Source organism: Pseudophryne corroboree, chromosome 4, assembly GCF_028390025.1.
Source record: "Pseudophryne corroboree isolate aPseCor3 chromosome 4, aPseCor3.hap2, whole genome shotgun sequence".
Classification (NCBI taxonomy): domain Eukaryota; kingdom Metazoa; phylum Chordata; class Amphibia; order Anura; family Myobatrachidae; genus Pseudophryne; species Pseudophryne corroboree.
Genome location: NC_086447.1, coordinates 110,835,404 through 110,851,133, shown reverse-complemented (window position 1 = coordinate 110,851,133; position 15,730 = coordinate 110,835,404). Strand labels below are relative to the sequence as shown.

General features: G+C 47.1%; 1 protein-coding gene across 4 annotated transcripts in view; it reads right to left on the bottom strand.

Annotated features, from left to right (window-relative positions):
- Nucleotides 1–15,730, bottom strand: part of SMC6 (structural maintenance of chromosomes 6) — a 370,384-nt gene that overhangs the window by 130,338 nt on the left and 224,316 nt on the right. For all 4 annotated transcript variants that reach the window (XM_063915349.1, XM_063915346.1, XM_063915348.1 and 1 more), the window contains one exon: nucleotides 4,923–5,087. In XM_063915349.1, the coding sequence (XP_063771419.1) occupies nucleotides 4,923–5,087 (165 nt within the window). The remainder of the gene's footprint in view (nucleotides 1–4,922; nucleotides 5,088–15,730) is intronic.

Below are 15,730 nucleotides of genomic sequence, written 5' to 3'. Positions count from 1 at the left end.
CCCAGCGCCCTGCACCCATCAGTGACCGAAGTGTGTGGTGTGCATGAGGGGCAATGGCGCACAGCTGCAGTGCTGTGCGCTACCTTGGAGAAGACAGAAGTCTTCAGCCGCCGATTTTCCGGACCTTCTTGCTCCTGGCTCTGTAAGGGGGACGGCGGCGCGGCTCCGGGAACGGACGACGAGGTCGGGTCCTGTGTGCGATCCCTCTGGAGCTAATGGTGTCCAGTAGCCTAAGAAGCCCAAGCTACCACCACTTAGGTAGGTTCGCTTCTTCTCCCCTTAGTCCCTCGCTGCAGTGAGCCTGTTGCCAGCAGGTCTCACTGTAAAATAAAAAACCTAAACTATACTTTCTTTCTAGGAGCTCAGGAGAGCCCCTAGTGTGCATCCAGCTCGGCCGGGCACAGAAATCTAACTGAGGCTTGGAGGAGGGTCATAGGGGGAGGAGCCAGTGAACACCAGATAGTCCTAAATCTTTCTTTAGATGTGCCCAGTCTCCTGCGGAGCCGTCTATTCCCCATGGTCCTTACGGAGTCCCCAGCATCCACTAGGACGTCAGAGAAACAAACAAACAATGAGGGGTGGCAAAGCCTTTCATTGGGGCACTCCACTATGGGCAATATTTAATTATCGCACCTGATCTCAGTCTAAAGTGACAGGAGATCGTGGGGGCGATACTCAATTGTATCTCTTTTTCGTGCTGATCACACCCATAGAGGTCTGGCTTAGCCATGTAAAGTAGCTAAACCCGACCAAAGTGCTGGGCACGATCGCGAAAAGTGCTGTCTGGGTGCCCAAACGGGTCACTTTTCGCTCATTTCAGCTTGCCAACCCCCAAGGAGGTGAAAGCTGAAATGCAGAAGCCGGCAGCCATTCGCGCGCGAATGGAGCTACAATTGAATAGCTCAGTTTGGGCACCATCTACTGGTTGCCGGCGGAAAAACAACTGAATACCGCCCTATGACTGGCAACATTTGGAAAGTTACGAATTAGTGCATCTGCCACTGCATTTTATATATTTTAATATGGAAACTATGGTTAGTATACTCAATTGTGTTAAAAAAAGGAAGAATTATACAATCAATCAACAAAGATCAAAATGTTCCTGTTATTTACAGAGTTCCGATTTGTTTTTGTCAGGAGCAAAAAAAAAAATGGCACGTTCTCTTGTCAATTCTCCTTATCTAACACAAAGTCTGATGAACTAGAGGATCCAATTAACCACTTGCCTGGTATGGTCGCACCAAGCTGGGCTTTACCTGACATGGTCGCATCTGATGCGACCAGTCATAAAGCCCAGTGTAAAGCTGCAGGAAGCAAGAAAAACCAAAAACAAACAAACAGTCCCCTAACTTCCCGAGGGGGGTGCTGAGAGAACTGGATGTCTGGAAACGGTAGTCTCGATGGTCGCAATGTTCTGATCATCGATTGTCACAATGTTTCACCCCCTCGATGTTTGCGCCAATAAAAAAAATTTTGGTTAAGAAAAGCGTTTTGTACTATATTTATTTAAATATTCTTTACTTAATTCAATCATTAAAAAAACCCGACAATTTCTGAGCGGTTTTAGGCAAAAAAAATTGTCAGTTAAGTGGTTAAGGGGAACATGTACTAAGCAGTGATAAGAGTGGAAAAGTGAGCCAGTGGAGAAGTTGCCCATGGCAACCAATCAGCATTGACGTAACATTTATAATTTGCATACTATAAAAAGTATACAGAGCAGCTGATTGGTTGCCATGGGCAACTTCTCCACTGGCTCACTTTTCCACTTTTATCACTGCTTAGTACATGTCCCCCTAAGAACCAGTTCTGGTTTCTATAAAGAGCAGCTCCATTATGACTATTTATTCATGACCTACAATTCTAGCAGCAAAACGCGTTGGACAACTAAATAACAGGAGCCTACTTTGTTTCCTGCCAGACAGCACGCTTCATTACACTACCAAGCTGGCACTAAAGAGGGATGCATCAGCCATTAACAACAAAGGACTTGAAAGATCTGTCTGCTAACAGGTAACATAACCCGAACGTGCAGAAGACACATTGATAACAACACAGAGAGTAAGTCAGTTTCCATCACAACAGACCGGCCACAGAGGAAGAGACCTACCTCCACAATAAGCTTTGCTCCAAAAGAATGCAAAGACCTACAGGAATTAACTCCAGGAATTTATTGCATCATCGTGGATTACAGTCATTTGCTCCTGTACCACTGTTAGGATCTGTAATAAGCATAGCTTATTAGATCATGAACAGGTTAGTCCTGTGAGCTCCAATCAGTCTCCTGGTAATCAGTCAGCTGTGTAGACTAGGTCTCATTGTGCTGGGCTTCATTCTTACTCCTAATTGCTGCAGCAAGAGTTAGACTCCTGCTTGGTTCTTTGGCTGGTGCTAATTGGATGTTTCTGTTCTATTGGAGTGAATTGTTCAGGAATGCATTTCTTAGTGCTATTTGGAAAACAGACGAGCATACTCTTTAGTGAAGATTGCTCGTGCTATACTGAAGACATGGCATGCTGTTTTCTGTATAGTTTTAGTAGACTCTGAGGTGTCCTGTACCCTTTAAATGTATGTGTCTGTCATTTTACATTTATACTACTTAGAGTTGAAGCCCTGGCGGCCGCCGAGTACCAGGGAACAGTTGTAGTTCTTGGAAAGGGGCTGTTATAGGCAAAGCACTCAGCACGTGGGTTCTATAACCCAAGACCACGGTAGGCACTCAAAACAACCACCTATAAAATACAACCCATGGGGACGTACTGAACGTCAAACAAAGTCACAGGAGACACAAGTGGGGCAGTGCAATTGTTTATCGCACCCGATCTCCCATCTAAAGTGACAAAAAAAATGGAAGGGTGATATTCCATTTATTTTTTTGTTATCACGCTGATCAAACCAGACAGTCCGGGTTTATCCACGTAAAGCGGCTAAGCCCGACCAAAATGAATTGCTCCATTGGGCGCCATTGAGTGCCGGCAACAGGGAGAAACAATTGACTCACCCCCAAGAAGCACTTCTACAAAACATTTTACCAGTAAGTCAATACTATCCAATATAAGTCAATTCGGGATGCCACAATAAGTGAAAAGACACCAAGAACTACAGTAGGAAGACATGGTCATTTATAAATTTAAAAAAAAAGTACAACGTGCACCAGTTCAGCCATGAAAGTTTTTTCTGACACAGGAGTAAAATGCAATTCTTAATCATATACTGATCACAGGATGGTCTAGTGCATGTGCCTTCAACCTGTGGCCCTCCAGCTGTTGTGGAACTACACATCCGAGCATGCCCTGCTCAGTTTTAACATGCCTTAATAGCAAAAATGTTGCAGGGCATGCTGGTATATACAGTTCCACAGCAGCTGAAAGGCCGCAGGTTGAAGCCCCATGGTCTAGTGGCTTAAACCCTATACAGGCTAAGAACTAACCCGTAAAACAAGTACATTCGGACTATACTTTTAGAATAGCGTTTTATTGTATGTTAGATATGTTTTTTCCTTAGTAGACTATAGTTACTTATGACACTGGACAAGAATAACCACATGTAGGACTTTTAGATAAGACGTGTTATCATAAATGGCTATAAACATAGCACATATGTATTGTTACAGTATTTAATAAACACTATTATTAGTTAACCACAAGTCCTGCATCACTGTTTTCAGTGATGAATTAAACAAATTCTATTGGGTCAATCCTATTAGGTGCGAGTTGCAGAATGCGAGTTGCGGTTTTCTCTGCAAATTTGCATTCCAATTACAATTTGCATTGATCCAGCCAGGGTAAACTCACAATTTTACATTCACACCTCACTGAGGGTGAAAGATGGTCAAGAAAATACAAATTATAAGGTTAAAATGCCGGGACACCGTGCTGAACCCCTTGGACCCCCCTCCCCCCCAATTAACACCATTTTAAAAGCGTCCAGTACTATCCTTATGACCACTAACAGCCTACTGTATGATTCTGCAAACAAAATGTTGGGGGGTCCAGGAAGGTAACACCACTTTTTCACGCACTTCTCTTATATCGCATGTGGCTGACAATTTGCAAACCCCCGCTGCGAGTGCCACGAATAGGCATTTTTAATTGGACTGGAGAGTTCTCGGGAGCGTGCATTCATGCAAATGTCTGCAACTTTGCCAACTTTGTCCATTTTCACACACTCCACGCCTGTTCTAGACCAACTCATACCATGAAGGTGTGCCAATGGCATATAGCTCTGGCCATCAGGATGCCATCCATTAGAGACAAAAGGCTTGCTCTCCCTCTGCATACCCTGACATAGGAAGAAGGCATCTAGAAAACAAGCTTATTGCATCAACCGGAAAAGAAGCAAATAATAGTATGGCTAACAATGACACAAACAAGGATGCAATAAACAATGTGAATCAGTGACCAGCACATTACTCAGGGGCAATGTACCAAAGCAGACTCATTGGGGCAGATGTATGAAGCCTGGAGAAGGCATAAAGAAGTGATACAGCAGTGATAAGTGCAAGCCATAGCCCAATGATGCCTACAAAACTGTACACCTACGACGGGCATCAACCAAATGTTCTCTTTCGATGGGACCGGAAATGCCACCATGAGATCTATAATCCAGAAAGGTAAAGGTGGCGACTCCGGGAGTAAAGCTAAGCTTGCATAATGGAGGAAGAAATAAAGGCTTACCTAACGAGTGTCCACATACCTTACGGCATCATGACTCATATGTCCACAAATAAAACATAGAAGACGGATCATAGTCCATCATGTATAGTCAAAGTCCAATGGTGACCAAAACAGCACAACACAGTGAAGGAATAGAGGCGGGGAGAAGAAATGACTGCGTAAAAAGGCACTATGAGGCAGGTCTCCCAAAATGCTACAGGTTAAAGTGCTTGTCACCTTACGTATGTAAATGAAACATTAGCAACATACATGAGCTTGTTACGGTCTTCCTTAATCCTATATATTGCTTGCTGGAACTGGTTGATCTGCTCAGTAGTTGAGACGTCTTGATCATGAAGTTCTTTCATTTGGTCTTTTAACTGATCTATTTCCCGCAGCCGCTCCATCTTCTCACCTTCTGAATTATTATCAGCACTAAAAATGAAAAGGGAAGTAAATAAGTAATTGATAGGTGATAAGTTATAGGAGCCTGTCCATTAGAGGAAGGGCTATAAGACATTGCAAAATGAAAGCTAAAAAATAGGATTTTAAATACCTACCGGTAAACCCTTTTCTCGTAGTACATAAGGGATATTGGGAACAGATTAGTACGATGGGGTATAGACGGGTCCAAAGGAGCCAGTGCATTTTACATTTTTTCAACTGGGTGTGCTGGCTCCTCCCCTCTATGCCTCCTCCTACAGGTCAGTTATAGGTAAAACAGTGCCCCGAAGGAGAATGACATACTCTCTCAAGGAACATAACAAGAAGAAGTGTGGTGAGATTTACACAACAGCACACCAACATATAACTTAACCAGCAACGGCTGGCAACATTAACAGCAACAGCTGAACAGGATCACATAACAGAGAACCTGCAGAAAGACACCGCCCAATATCCCTTATGGACTACGAGAAAAGGATTTACCGGTAGGTATTTAAAATCCTATTTTCTCTAGCATCCATAAGGGATATTGGGGACAGATTAGTATGATGGGGATGTCCCAAAGCTTTTAGAACGGGCGGGAACGTGCGGAGACATCTGCAGCACCGCCTGCCCAAACTGGGTATCCTCTTTGGCCAGGGAATCAAACTTGTAGAACTTCACAAAAAAGTGTTCTTCCCCGACCAGTTAGCAGCTCGGCATAGTTGTAGGGCCAAGACTCCACGGGCAGCCACCCAGGAAGAGCCCACCGACCTGGTAGAGTGGGCCTTCAGAGACTGTGGAACAGGTAAGGCTGCCAACACATAGGCCTGTTGGATAGTAAGCCTAATCCAACGAGCAATGGACTGCTTTGAAGCAGAGCAACCCTTTTTCCGCGTATCATATAGCACGAACAAGGAGTCCATTTTTCTGATCCAAGCCGTCCTCTTGACATAGACTTTCAAGGCTCGCACTGCATCCAACGCCTCCGGAGGAGCAGAAGTGTCAGAACTGGACGGAATTACAATAGGTTGATTCAAGTGAAACGCGAAGACCACCTTCGGCAGGAACTGCTGTCTAGTCCTGAGCTCCGCTCTGTTCTCGTAAAAGACCAAGTATGGACTTTTGCACGACAAGGCCCCCAATTCTGAGAAACGCCTAGCAGAAGCCAGGGCCAGTAACATCACTGTTTTCCACGCGAGGTACTTATCTACCGTCGTCACTGGTTCAAACCAGGAGGACCGTACAGAGCGTAACACTATATCCAGATCCCAAGGTGCTGTAGGCGGCACAAATGCAGGTTGTATGTGAAGCACCCCTTGCAATAAGGTCTGAACCTCCAGCGAGAGACACAAATTCTTCTGCAAGAAGATGGAAAGAGACGAAATCTGGACCTCAATGGATCCCAGATGTAAGCCTTTATTCACTCCAGCCTGCAGGAACCTTCCCAAATGGGATTCTGCAGAGGGATATGTGCGTTCCTCGCACCAAGAGACATATCTCCGCCAGATATGATGATAGTGTTTTGACGTCACCGGTTTTTGGAAAGCCCTTTGTGAGCTAGGATGTTCAGCTCAACTTCCATGGCGTCAAACGAAGCCGTCGTAAGTCCGGGTAGACGAATGGTCCTTGTTGAAGAAGATCCCTTCTTAGTGGTAGAGGCCAAGGGTCCTCTACGGACATGTCCAGAAGAGCCGCGTACCACGCTCTTCGGGGCCATCAAGATTGCTTCCACTCTTTGATGTCTGATCTGCTTGAGCACCCTTGGGATCAGCGGAATCGGAAGAAAACAGGTAGACCAGCTGGTAAGGCCAAGGCGACTTCAGCGTATCCACTGCACTCACCTGAGGGTCCCTGGTTCGTGAGCAATAGCAGCGAAGCTTCTTGTTGAGACGAGAGGCCATCAAGTCGATCTGTGGGCATCCCCAACTGTCGATTATCCTTATGAAATAGGTGTGAAACAGACTTGGTGTAGTCCCCACTCCCCAAGCTGGAGGTCGTGGCGAATGAGGAAGTCGCCTTCCCAGTTGTCCACTCCCGGAATGAAGATTGCGGACAGTGCTCTTGCATTTCTTTCTGCCCAGAGGAGTATTCTGGACACTTCTCGCATGCAGGCCCTGCTTTTTTGTCCCTCCTTGTCGATTGATGTACGCCACCCGCTGTGGCCTTGTCCGACTGCACCTGGATCGCCTGATCCCAGAGTAGAGGGGATGCCTGAATCAGAGCATTGTAGATAGCTTGAAGTTCCAGAATTTTGATCGGAAGTAGGGCCTCTTGGGCAGACCATCGGCCCTGGAACTGTGCCCTTTGGGTGACAGCTCCCCATCCTCTCAGACTTGCATCTGTCGTGAGGAGGATCCAATCCTGAATCCCAAAGCGTCGACCTTCCAGCAGGTTGGAAGACTGTAGCCACCACAGGAGAAAAATCCTGGCCTGGGGTGACAGACGGATCATCCGGTGCACCTGAAGATGGAAACCGGGCCACTTGTTCAGGATGTCCAATTGGAATGGTCTGGCATGAAACCTTCCGAACTGAATTGCCTCGTACGAGACCACTAACTTTGCCAACAATTTCATGCAAAGATAAATGGAGACTCGAGCAGGTCGGAGCACCATGCGAACCATTTCTTGAAGTGTTCTCACTTTTTCCTCTGGGAGGAACACTTTTTGTGCTACAGTATCCAGTAGAATACCCAGAAACAGGAGCCGCTGAGACGGTTCCAGGGGGGACTTCTGCAGATTGAGGATCCACCCGTGGTGAGACAGAAGTTGGATAGTACGATCTATATGGAGCAATAGAAGCTCCCTGGAACTTGCTTTTATCAGGAGATCGTCCAGGTATGGAATTACATTGACCCCCTGAACCCTGAGCTGAAACATCATTTCTGCCATCACCTTCGTGAACACCCTCGGAGCTGTAGACATGCTGAAGGGTAACACCTGAAACTGGTAGTGATCGTTCAGTAGGGCAAACCTCAGATAGGCCTGATGAGGAGGCCAAATGGTGATATGTAGGTAAGCGTCCTTGATATCTGGGGACACTAGGAATTCCTGCTGTTCCAGGCCTGCGATCACCGCTCTCAAAGATTCAATCTTGAATTTGAAAACCTTCAGGTAAGGATTCAAGGACTTCAGATTCAGAATGGGTCTCACAGACCAGTCTGGTTTTGGTACTACAACGAGACTTGAGTAGTAACCCTGTCCCTGTAGTAGTAGGGGTACTGGAACAATGACCTGGTACCTTGTTTATGGCCAGTAGTAGCGTACCATGCATATTTTCCAAAGCTGGTATGCTTGATTTGAAATTGGGGAGGAGTACCGTCGAACTCCGGCTTGTAACCCTGAGAGATAAGGTCCCTTACCCAAGCATCTTGGCAGGAACCATCCCAGATGTGGCTGTAGTGACGTAACCGAACTCCCACAACGAGATCCCCTCGGGGTGGGTGGGCACCGTCATGCAGAAGTCTTTGCGGAAGCAGAACTGGTGTTCTGGTCCTGGGATCCAGCAACGGCTGGTTTCTTAGGTTTTCCCCTGGAGCCTCTAGGTGTGTTGGAGGCACCTCTGGCCCTAGATCGAAATCTGGAGGACCGAAAGGACCGAGTAGACATCCCGGGTAGGTACGTCTAGCAGGTGGAGCCTCCGAAGGGAGAAACGTGAATTTCCCAGCAGTAGCGTCCAATTCACCTCCAAAGAGCCATTCACCTGTGAAGAGAAGAGATTCCACATTACGTTTGGAGTCAGCATCAGCAATCCACTGACGCAACCATATGGCTCTGCGCGCACACACAGCCATAGCCGTGGTACTAGCATTAATATTGCTAATCTCTTTAAGGGAGTCACAGAGGACTCTTGCCATGTCCTGAATGTGATTCAGGAAAGTAACAGTATTAACTAAGGTCATATCACCCGAGAGACCTTACTTAATTTGATTAGCCCAGGAATGAATTGCATGTGTCATCCAGCAACCTGCAATGACTGGCCTTTGAGCTATACCTGCAGCACTGTAAATAGATTTCAGAGTGGTCTCAATTTCCCTATCTGCAGGGTCCTTTACCGTAAAGGAGCCCGGAGCAGGGAGTACCACCTTTTTAGAAAGGCTAGAGACTGAGACGTCTACTGCTGGAGACTCTTCCCAGAATTTCATGCCTTCAGGGGCAAAGGGGAATGTATGCAAAAACCGTTTTGACATCTGATTTTTTTATCTGGGTACTTCCAGGCTATTTTAAACAAGTCATTCAATTCCTTGGAATCAGGAAATGTGACTGTCAGTTTGTCTTGTGGGAGGAAAATTGACTGCTGAGTATTGGCATCCTCCAGGGGGAGCTTTAACACATCCCAAATAGCCAATATGAGGAGTTCAATACCCTGGGTAGGGGTGGAATCCCCACGTATGGGGTCCACATCATCCTGTATATCATCATCAGTATCTGATAGGAGTGCAGGTAGAGCACGTTTCTGTGCACCTGTAGTTTTTGTTTCAGTTCCTGAGTCTAATTGGCATTTGCAGCGAGTTGAGATGACATATCAGACATCATAGTTTTGATAGACCTCAACCAGGAGGGCTCTGAACTCTCCCCCACATTATCAGCATTCTGAGATGACTAACTACACTGCTCACATGATATTGAGCCAGGGGAACTAGGAAAGAATCTAGCATTACATACACTGCATAACTTCTGTTTTACCATTGTGAAGCAGAAAAAACAGGTATAATACACATACAACACAGCCTATATATATATTTATTACAAGCCTGCCCTATTGCATGTGAGAGGAGACACAGGAGAGAGGACCGCAGCGCACCCAGCGCTGCATAGCCCCAGTGAGGCTGTCAGCGTTTTATGTGCGTAATCAACAGTGAGACTGTAATATGAAAAATCCCTCAGGGGGGATGTTAATTGTGCACACATATAGCGGCTCTCCCCTTCTACACCCGGTACCAGCGATCCAGTGATTGTAATGGAGGAGCTGTTGAGGCTGATGCTGCTAGGGAGAGGAAGGTGCCAAAATGCCGCTGAGCCCGCTCTCGTGTAGCTCCGCCCCCCGCCATGGCGCCTGAGCTACTGTTGAATATTTATACTTGCCACGTCTCCCTATGTTTGTAGTCTCACATAAATGTTTGGTATAACTTATATTAGCCAGTCTCACGCAGGGGCTACAGCAGGTCCCCCCCCAGGAGGGACTCACCCGCACTTCTGCCACACAGTGAACCAGGGGACCCCCCTAGTGGGGTCCCCGGTGTGTACTCACCACCGATGATCACCTTCAGGTAGCGTTAGGGGTGTGCGGCAGCCAAGGCGCCATGCCCCGCTGAACAAACAGCCCCTCAGGACGGTGGTCCTGCAGCGGGAAAGCGGCTCTGCACCTCAAGAGGCCGGTGACCGCCCCCAACTCCCACGGTGCAGCTATGCTGTTGCCCAAACAGCATAACGAAAGAAATAAAACTTTTAAAGAATTTGAAGAAAAAACTCTGGAGCTTGCAGAGTGTGCATCCTCTCCTGAGGGCACTTTTTTCTAAACTCACCTGTAGGAAGAGGCATAGAGGGGAGGAGCCAGGACACCCAGTTGAAGAAATTTAAAGTGCACTGGATCCTTTGGACCCGTCTATACCCCATCGTACTAATCTGTCCCAAATATCCCTTATGGATGCTAGAGAAATAAAATAGGGAATTTTGATACTTACCGTAAAATATCTTTCTCTGATTCCATCTGGTGGACGCTGCGTTGTTACTTGTGGGGTTAGAGTGTGGGGAATGGGAGTTTGGCACAAAACCTATCAAAACTAACTCCTCCCACCCCTAACCCCTCCCATCTCCAGCCTACTACCAGATTACCTCAGTTAACGTTTAGCAAAGCCGGAAGAGATAGAACAGAACATGACCAATAAACCAGACAAAAATACGGGAGGGATCGCAGCGTCCCCCAGATAGAATCAGAGAAAGAGATTTTACGGTAAGTAACAAAAATACCTATTTCTCTTTCATCCATCTGGGGGACGCTGCGCTGTTACTTGTGGGATTTCCCAAAGCAAGCTAAGTAGAGGAGGGAGACATAGATGGCATAGCCGTCTGCAAAATCTGACGCTCAACAGAGGCAGTCTCCAAACCAAAAGTATGAAAACAGTAGAACCTTGTAAAGGTATGCACGGACGACAAGGTCGCTGCTCTACATAACTGCTCGATAGACACACCACCACGCACAGCCAAAGAGGCTCCAACAGCTCTAGTCGAATGAGCCATCAAAGAATAAGGAACAGGTAGCGCCGAAGAAACATAAGCCTGTCGAATAGCAGAAGTAACACAGCGCACCACGGTATTCTTAGAGGCCGGCCAGCCGGGCTTGGGCGCAACAAACAAAACTAGTAAGGTATCCGTACGACGAATAGATTCTGTACGGGACAAATAAATGCGTAAGGTTCTAACAACATCCAATAACGCTAAATGGCAATCCTTTCCAGAAGACTCTGGAACAAACGCTGGAAGAACTATGTCCTGATTCATATGGAAAACCGACAACCCTAGGCAAGAAGGAAGGCTTTGTACGTAAGACCACCCGATTGTCGTGAAAAATCAACAAAGGTGGCCTGCAAGAAAGCGCCGCTAACTCCGAAACATGTCTAGCCAAAGCAACGGCCAAGAGAAAAACCACTTTCAGAGTAAGAAAGCGTAACTCAACAGAATTCAATGGTTCAAACGGAGGCTTCAGGAGAGCCTGAAGAACCAGATTTAAATCCCACGGTGGAACAGGAGGTACAAAAGGAGGTTGAATCCTGATTACACCCTGAAGGAAAAGTCTGAACCTCCAGAATGAGAGCCAATCTTTTTTGAAAAAGTACAGACAGTGCAGAAACTAGTCCTTTAAGGGAAGACAAACAAAGTCCTTTAGTCAGACCATCCTGGAGAAAAAACAACAGACGAGGTAAACAAAAGAGGTGCGGTGACAACCCACGCTTTTCACAGCATGCAATGTAAATACGCCATACTCTGTGATAAATACGAGAGGTGATCGGCTTCTTAGCCTGAAGCATAGTTTTCACCACTGGTCGAGATAACCCTTTAGCTCTTAAAATGCTGGATTCAAGAACCAAGCCGTCAAAGCCAGATGGTCTAAATCACGGTGGCGACAAGGACCTTGTAGTAGGAGGTCGGGTCGTAGAGGAAGACGGAACGGTTCCCCGACCACCATGCCTCGAAGAAGAGTGTACCACTGACGACGAGGCCAGTCCGGTGCTGCAAGAATGACTGGGAGACCTTCTCTGCGGATGCGTTGAAGGAGTCGCGGTATCAAGGGAAATGGTAGGAACACATATCCCAGACGAAACTGCCACGGAGCTGTCAAGGCATCAATTAGCGTTGCTTGAGGCTCCCGAGTGCGAGAGCCGTACCGAGGTAACTTTCGGTTGAGGCGGGATGCCATGAGGTCGATGTCGGGCGTTCCCCACTGAGACACCAGGGTCAGAAAGACTTCTTGATGAAGTTCCCATTCTCCCGAATGTATAGTGTGACGGCTTAAGAAATCTGCTTCCCAGTTGTCCACACCTGGAATGTGAACTGCGGAGATGGTCGGAATCCACTTTTCCACCCACTGGAGAATGTGTGTGACCTCCCCCTCATGGCTCTCCTAACTGCGAGATCCTACCTGTTGGTTTATGTAAGCCACAGCCGTGGCATTGTCTGATTGAATGCGTACTGGATAACCCCTGACACTGGCTTATACTTGAACTAGAGCATACCGAATTGCTCTTAACTCTATAATGTTGATTGGTAACTTCGACTCTTGACCGCTCCAGAATCCCTGGAAATGCTTAGATTGAAACACCGCCCCCCAACCGATGATGCTGGCGTCCGTGGTGACCATCATCCAAGACCAAACAGTTAACGGTGCCCCCTTGGTTAGATTGAAACTGTGAAGCCACCAAAAGTAGAGACTGTCGAGTCTGAACCGACAGCCTGCACAATTGCAAATCCAGATGTGGACCAGTCTGATTCCAAGAGCCCAGAATCTGAGCCTGAAGGGCCCAAGCATGGAATCTGGCATATGGTACCGCTTCAAATGTCGCCACCATCTTGCCCAACACCTGCATACATCTGAGAACTGAGACCCTCGGAAAACTGCAACAGGAAGCGAATCCTGGACCTGAGATCCTGAAGTTTGTCCTGAGGTAGAAAAACCTTCTGACGTCTTGTGTCAAACAGTAGACCTAGAAAACCTATCTCCTGAGATGGGGTCAGGGAAAATTCCCGGAAATTCACAAGCCATCCGATTGTAGAGTGGTCGTGGTGTGTTGTAGGTGTTGTTGAAGAAGTTCCGGTGACGGAGCTTTTAGCAATAAATCGTCTATGTAAGGAGTAATGTTGACCCCTTGACATCTGAGGATCGCCAACACGTGACCCAATATTTTTGTAAATACTCGAGGGGCCATGGAAAGACCGAAAGGAAGAGCCTGAAACTGGAAATGCCAAGGCCCTAGTGCGAACCCCAACAGACGTTGATGACCCAACCAAATTGGAACATGGAGATAGGCGTCCTTTATGTCGATAGATGCCAAATACTCTTCCAGTTCCATGGCCGCGATGATCGAACAAATCAATTCCATTTTGAATTTCTGGACAGAAAGATACGGATTCAGGCATTTTCTATTTAAAATGGGTCGAAATGAACTGTCCGGTTTGTTTACGAGAAAAAGACTTAAGTAAAAACCTCGACCGCGCTGAAGTCTGGGAACTGAAAAAATAACTCCCTGTCTCAGAAGCGTGGAAGTAGCCTGAATCATAGCTTGTCGTCTGGAGGGATCGCTTGGGAGAGGAGTGATGAAAAAACGGTCTAGAACAGGTGCCTTGAGATCCAAAATGTAACCTCGGGTTATGACTCCAGTCATCCACCGATCCGGATGCGACAGGAGCCACACCTTTCTGAACTGTAGTAACCGTGCTCTGACCACCAAGGATCCCTCCGGCAACGTCCCCACATCATGCGGCAGGCTTGTCCGTAGGTTTGACTGCCGCTCTGTGAGGTGTCGGTGCACCACTACCACGGTACGCGCCTCTGCGTGGAAATCTCGAAAAGGCTCGAAAGAACTGAAAACCGCCCCGACTGAGTACGAAAGGACCGAAATTGAATTGCTTATTACTTCTGAGGAGCAACTGGAAGAAACGGACTCTTACCACCTGTAGTATCAGAGATAATCTTCTTAAGTTCGGAACCAAAAAGAAACTCTCCCTCAAATGGAACAGCTGTCAATGTCTGCTTTGAATCAGAGTCAGCGTTCCAAACACAGAGCCATAGCGCATGCCTTGCTGTATACCTGCGACTGTAGTGAGGCAGAGTCCAGAAAGGCCTCACCATCATAAGTGAGAGCCTCAGAGATCTGTTCAGCTAGCTGAATAGCCTCTGATGGGTCATCCGATTGCATGCCAGATACCACCTGGGCTAACCAGTCATCAACGGCCTTAAGGACACAGGTACCAGCAAGAATTGGACGCAGAGAAATACCCGATAAGGAAAAAAATAAGAATTTACTTACCGATAATTCTATTTCTCGTAGTCCGTAGTAGATGCTGGGAACTCCGTAAGGACCATGGGGAATAGCGGCTCCGCAGGAGACTGGGCACAAAAGTAAAGCTTTAGGACTACCTGGTGTGCACTGGCTCCTCCCCCTATGACCCTCCTCCAAGCCTCAGTTAGGATACTGTGCCCGGACGAGCGTACACAATAAGGAAGGATTTTGAATCCCGGGTAAGACTCATACCAGCCACACCGTACAACCTGTGATCTGAACCCAGTTAACAGCATGATAACAGCGGAGCCTCTGAAAAGATGGCTCACAACAACAAAAACCCGATTTTTGTAACAGCAACTATGTACAAGTACTGCAGACAATCCGCACTTGGGATGGGCGCCCAGCATCCACTACGGACTATGAGAAATAGAATTATCGGTAAGTAAATTCTTATTTTCTCTGACGTCCTAGTGGATGCTGGGAACTCCGTAAGGACCATGGGGATTATACCAAAGCTCCCAAACGGGCGGGAGAGTGCGGATGACTCTGCAGCACCGAATGAGAGAACTCCAGGTCCTCCTCAGCCAGGGTATCAAATTTGTAGAATTTAGCAAACGTGTTTGCCCCTGACCAAGTAGCTGCTCGGCAAAGTTGTAAAGCCGAGACCCCTCGGGCAGCCGCCCAAGATGAGCCCACCTTCCTTGTGGAATGGGCTTTTACAGATTTAGGCTGTGGCAGGCCTGCCACAGAATGTGCAAGCTGAATTGTACTACAAATCCAACGAGCAATAGTCTGCTTAGAAGCAGGAGCACCCAGCTTGTTGGGTGCATACAGGATAAACAGCGAGTCAGATTTTCTGACTCCAGCCGTCCTGGAAACATATATTTTCAGGGCCCTCACTACATCCAGCAACTTGGAGTCCTCCAAGTCCCTAGTAGCCGCAGGTAACACAATAGGCTGGTTCAGGTGAAACGCTGAAACAAACTTAGGGAGAAATTGAGGACGAGTCCTCAATTCTGCCCTGTCCGTATGAAAAATTAGGTAAGGGCTTTTATAGGATAAAGCCGCCAATTCTGACACACGCCTGGCCGAAGCCAGGGCCAACAGCATTACCACTTTCCATGTGAGATATTTTAAGTCCACAGTGGTGAGTGG